The sequence below is a fragment of the Pollachius pollachius genome (genome assembly GCF_949987615.1).
Source record: "Pollachius pollachius genome assembly, chromosome: 14".
Taxonomy (NCBI): domain Eukaryota; kingdom Metazoa; phylum Chordata; class Actinopteri; order Gadiformes; family Gadidae; genus Pollachius; species Pollachius pollachius.
Genome location: NC_136947.1, coordinates 9231757 through 9237591, shown reverse-complemented (window position 1 = coordinate 9237591; position 5835 = coordinate 9231757). Strand labels below are relative to the sequence as shown.

At 41.5% G+C, this 5835-nt stretch overlaps 1 protein-coding gene across 1 annotated transcript; it reads left to right on the top strand.

Annotated features, from left to right (window-relative positions):
- On the top strand, nt 1-5271 carry LOC307085815 (uncharacterized protein). The gene is made up of 4 exons (XM_079750684.1): nt 1-45; nt 227-303; nt 1974-2059; nt 3197-5271. The coding sequence occupies exon 4, from the start codon at nt 3349-3351 to the stop codon at nt 5029-5031; it is 1683 nt and encodes a 560-aa protein (XP_079606810.1). The 5' UTR covers nt 1-45; nt 227-303; nt 1974-2059; nt 3197-3348; the 3' UTR covers nt 5032-5271.
- The last annotated feature ends 564 nt before the right edge of the window (nt 5272-5835 follow it).

Sequence of the window (5835 nt, the reverse complement as noted above, 5' to 3'; positions counted from 1 at the left end):
GTGGAGAGACTGAGCTCTCATCCTGCTCCAGCCGGGACAGCCAAGGTAGGACCGAAACATTCTTTGATCAGTTATATTGACACCTAATACAATAAAGTTGTTGCGGGTGGAACTGATTTGGTGCCCCCGTTTGGAACGTTATCACTCGAGTGGACGGAACGGATGGGCGATTCATTGTGAATTATATTATAACAAGTGCGGTATTTAACACTGAGCTTTTCACTAGGTCTACCGGGAGCTGGTCTTATCTCAGTGTTGAAGGTTGACCCTGGACCTGGACCTGGACCTGACCGATACAACCAGGTGCGTTCACGTCATTGTATTGTAAAGTATCGGCCACCTCACAACTGCTATGATTAAACCTTTATTGACCTGCTACAGCACAGAGTAAAACAGTTATATGTATTTAGGTTAACATTAGTTTTGGAACATTACATTTTGTTTCACACACACACGCACACATACTCGCACTAGGGTGACTAGATGTCCCGCATTTCCATGACTTTGAACGCGTCCCGCAAATTGAGACGTTGTCCCGCATTGTTATTGACAGTCAGACTCGATTTTTTTTGTTTTTGGAAATGCGTGATTTATCATCTAGCATTTATCAAATAGCTGCGTGCGGAGACAGCGGGGCTGTCATCAGCGGGAGGGGCAGGTTGTTTGATCATGTCAATGAAACGTGGTCTCGGACGCAGGTTAAGGGCACGCCCACCACCAAGAAGCAATGCAAGGGCGATCCTAGTCAATCGCCTAGGGCGGCAAATGCGTTGAAGGCGCCCTCTGGTGACGGCCTTAATTAATTATGAAATATAACTAAATAAGCGAAATAAAACACGTTTATCAAATATGTTTCTAAATAGAACGGACAAGGGGGAACGGGGGACTGTTATTGCGGACTGAAACCCCCACTGAAGGTCCCAGGTCGCCTCCTCTCTCTCTCTCGTATTCACACAGATATGCACGATCCACAAAAGCAGGATGTCCGCCGTTTTGTAAAATTTATCCACATTCACTTTTTACAAATTTGTGGATCGCATGGCTCTTGAGAATTGCTCATTTTTCATTTTAGATTTTGGTCCAATATGTCACACTGTTGAGCTGTAAAAAGTGAATGCGCAGGTCCTGATTATGTGTAGTCCCACAGAAGACGATGTACCACAATCCACAATCATTTTTCCCTTCTGCTTTGCAATCAATATCCACAAATATATATTTTTTACTTGTGGCTGCTAAAATGATATCCACACTTACGCTTCACATTACGTGTCCAACGAACCACCAATATTGTTTACTTGTCCTTCGTAAAAGGATATCCATACGAATATGATAATGTCACGATGAACAAATATACAAAATTTACAAAAAAATTAACGTGTTTTGTAAAGTGCTATCCACACACTCACTTTCAGAACAGATGAGATTAGGACATGTGAACTCGCCTGTACGCATTTGTGGATCTCGTCATGTTTTTTTTCCAATGTGTACCGCAGCAAATCTGGCTGCATACTTAACATCCACCTATAGAGGGCGACATGTGCACCTGTAGACTGCAATATCTCCAAGACTATTTTAAAGGCACTGTCGTAGTTTATTTTCCAAAGTTTAGCTTTTTGATCAGCCGCGGTAATCATTTAATTGAATAATCATTTTGGCTGTCAATTACAGCTGTGTGAAATGCAACAATTCTAAATGGCTGAGGAACTCAGGGGGGGAGAAGGTTGTTTAGTTTCAAAATCGCTGTTACCCTCACTTAGTCACTCAGTCTTTCTCTCTCTCTCTCTCACAGACACACACACATAATGGGAGCGTTACAAGTAGTGTTATGTAGATCTGCTGCTTAAATGACACACAGAGGACAACCACTGTTGTCCTCTGTGGGCTAATACGTTTAGCCTACTTATGTATGGGTAACACACTTGTTACACTTTCGTGTTTTTCTGATTAAAAATGTTGCGCCATCTTTTTCATAGAAAATCTACGGAAACGTGGGACTAACCTTCACTGCATCTGCTCAACCCCCCATCCCGCCAACTGACTAACCAGAGGAACAAATGTGGTGAGAACAATTGGAAGCATTTTATGAATTAGGTTTGCTTTCTTGTGTGGTGGATAAAATGCAATACTTTAACACTTTCAGAAAATAGGAGAGGTAAAGAAAGCCGGAGTTTGAAAGATAAAGACTTCATATCACTTGCACAGAAGTAATAACAAAACATGAGTTGGTTTGCCAAAGAACTCCCGTTTTCGACCAGGGGAGATAAATAACATCATAAAGGATCAACCTCTTATAGAGTTGTATTATGATTATTGTACTATCAACTTTTTGTTCGCCTAAGGTACATTTATGTGGATTAACGATTTTCAGTATAGTTCTCGAGTCCTCTCAATAGGTGGGTTTCCCGTTTAAAAACATGTTGGCTGCAAGCGCAGCCAAAGGCAATAAACCGTTGTTTCCATAAACTGCTATGCTCACATTAGCGACCACAGCATTGCAATCAATGAATAAACAGCATTGTATTGCCATTTTCCTTTGAAAGCATGATAATGGAATAATTAAATGCTTTTCCCAGAGGTAAATGTAGGGTAATGTTTGTAGTATCATCAGAATACCACTGACTCGAAGACTGTAATTTGACGGCATGAATCAGTTAGAGAAATTCCCTCATGTATCCAGAAGAAATTAAAGTAGCTTTAGTTAACTGAGTAACGAATGCATTATGAGTTATGAACTTGGCTTTCGCAGTTTAATTTTGAATGAATACAATTTGGAGTATTCATTCGATGGATGCAGAACAGCAGGCAATATTGTCTCTATAGGCCTATGTAGACCTAAGCTACATTTTACATCAATCATTTGTGAGACAAATAATTAATTGTATATAAATGTTAGAAAAATAAGTATTCCCATAAAACCTCATCTAGATTATTTGTTTGGACCACAAAACATGTCACTGGAAGTTCTGTGCATTTCCTGCCCTATTTTGGTATTTTCCCAGCTCCTCCCTGTTAGGCTTACAGGCTTATTACAATAGTTCCATAATAGTTCTCTATGTTTGTCCTCCCCAATTGCACACACGCACACACACACACACACACACACACAGACACACTCACACACACACACACACACACACATATGAATATACACAAACAACACAGAGGTTTTCCTGACATGTTTGTGTCTCATTTGCAGATCACATCAGGGATATTTCTACGTAAATCAACCTGGTTTCAGACAGGGAACAAACTGTTGATTGTCAGGGCTGACATTCCTGCTATCTTCTCAACTCCTCAGAAGATCTTACAATCGTTTGAATAAGTCAGAAATCTGAGAAGTTAACAAATATGGCAACAACATTTCAGCAGAAGCGGTTGGCAGAAGCTGTTAAGATAGAAGGCAGTAAGATTAAAGGACCTTCAGGTACTCAGGACGTTTACACTCTTCCTCTGAAAACCCAGTCCATGAAGATAGAGGGATGCAAATGCTTCATATTTGGAAAAGACTCTGTGAAAAAGAACCGCACCATCATGGTTCTAGGAGCCACTGGGGCGGGGAAGTCCACCCTGGTCAACAGGATGATCAACTACATCCTGGGGGTCACATGGGATGATACTTTTAGATTCAAGTTGGTAGACGAAGGCACGGCCAAGTCTCAGGCTCACAGCCAGACCTCTGATGTCACCGTGTACAAGCTCAACCACCGAGAGGGCTTCCAGATCAACTACTCCCTGACTATTGTGGACACGCCGGGTTTCGGAGACACGAGAGGCATAGAAAGAGATGGGTTGATTATGAGTCAGCTAGAAAACTTATTCTCGGCTAAAGGTGGAGTCAGCGAGATTGATGCCATCTGCTTCGTGGCCCAAGCGTCTTTAGCTCGGCTTACAACGACACAGAAATACGTCTTTGATTCGGTGCTCCGCATATTTGGCAAAGATGTGGCAGAGAACATCCAGATTCTGGTGACATTTGCAGATAACACAAAACCTCTGGTTCTCGAGGCGATCAAAGAGTTCGGGGTCCCATGTCCTAAGACGAAAAAAGGTTTACCAATTCACTTCAAGTTCAATAACTCAAACAACGAAGATGAGAGCAATGACAATGAAGAAAATGAGGGGGATGATGAGGATGATGATGATGATGACGAGGAAGGCTTTGCTAAAAAGCGTTGGGGCATGGGAACCAAAAACATGAAAAAATTCTTTTCTGCTCTTAACGTCATTAAGACCAAGAGCTTGACCTTAACCAAGGAGGTGCTCAGACAGAGAGCTCAGCTGGAGATCTCCATTGATAATATCCAGATTAAGGTGAAAATGGCCTTAGCTAAACTTGAGGAGATTAATCAAGAATCTCAAATTCTCAAAACACACAAATCAGAGATCAAAGACAATGGGAAATTTGATTATGAGGTCAGCGTCACAAGGCCTGTTAAAGTTAAAACCGAAGAATACTCAATGAACTGCGGGAAATGTGGGGTCACTTGCCACAAATCATGCGGGGTAATACTTGCTGCCACTTATTTTTGTGAGGTCTTTACCTGGTCTGGCTACTGCAAAGAATGCAAAGGCGAGTGCCATGTAATTGAGCATGTCCACGAGGGTTTCTACTGGGATTCCGAGACAGTGAAAGAGAAACGAACCTACGACGAGCTGAAAAAAAAGTATGAGAAAGCCTTTAAGAAAGCCATGTCCGTTGAGGACATCATCAAACAGATGATGCTGGAGTACCACCACCTAGGGGAAGAGGTGGTCAGGCTGATGGAGTGCTCAGCCCAGTGTCTCAACACCCTGAAGGAGATCGCTCTGAGGCCCGATCCAATCTCAACACCTGAATACATCGACCTGATGATAGAGGGAGAGAAGTCAGAGGGCAAGCCTGGCTTCCAGGACCGCATCAATAAACTCCAGGATCTGAAGAAAAAGGCCATTACCACAGGGGAGGTTGCTAGCGGGGCCACGTTAGGCTCAATTTTGCGGCAGGACAGTCCAGTGGTTAGTACCTCTTCCAGCGCAAACCTCTCTGAATAGAAAACAAAAACAAAGATGTTAATTTAAAAAAATCAAAGGAAAATATAGGCTATTATTACACAGCTCTTCTCAATGCTGTAGAATTTTCCGTTTACTTGCATGGGATTTAATTACAAGGATGCACTTGATGAGAATTAACGGAGTAATGAAATTGATAGAAGTTAAACATGTTGGTAAAAATGTTTTCTTTTTAAACTTTCTTTCTTACTGGGTATTGGCTGAGTAAATTGCTTAAAAACACTATGTGAATGCATTTGTGAGCGTTCTTCCTTGTTCACTGGTTTGTTTAGCTCAGATGCTGTGTGTGGAGCCCCTCTCTCTTCTCGTTAATCTGGACCTGACAACCTGTTTGCTCTCTGGCTGAGGTAACATAGAGTGAGACTCCTGTGACTCGCTCAGTCTAGATCACGATGTTGAAATGAAAAAATAAGGAGTTTATTCCCCTGATTTTAATTTTGTTTTTCTTGTTCTGTGTACTTTATATGCTTGGCAGCAGTCATTGAGTGTATTGACTTACTGCTTCTTTGTCTTCATTTTTCAAGTTAATTGTGCAAATTCTTATGTGTACTTAACACACACTTCAGCACATTGGATGGCTGTGATGTGCTTTCATCATAAGATAACTACATTTCTTATTATTTTTAAATTCATGGTTTGTTTTATTCTTTATTAGTTCATAAATGTAGATGTTAGGGCAATTCATGATGCGTTATTTTTAAGTTTGGGTCCCGGGGAGAAACAAATTTATCCTTCGGGTCTCGAAGTGAAAAGGTTTGGGACCACTGTATTGGAGGACAAGAACCA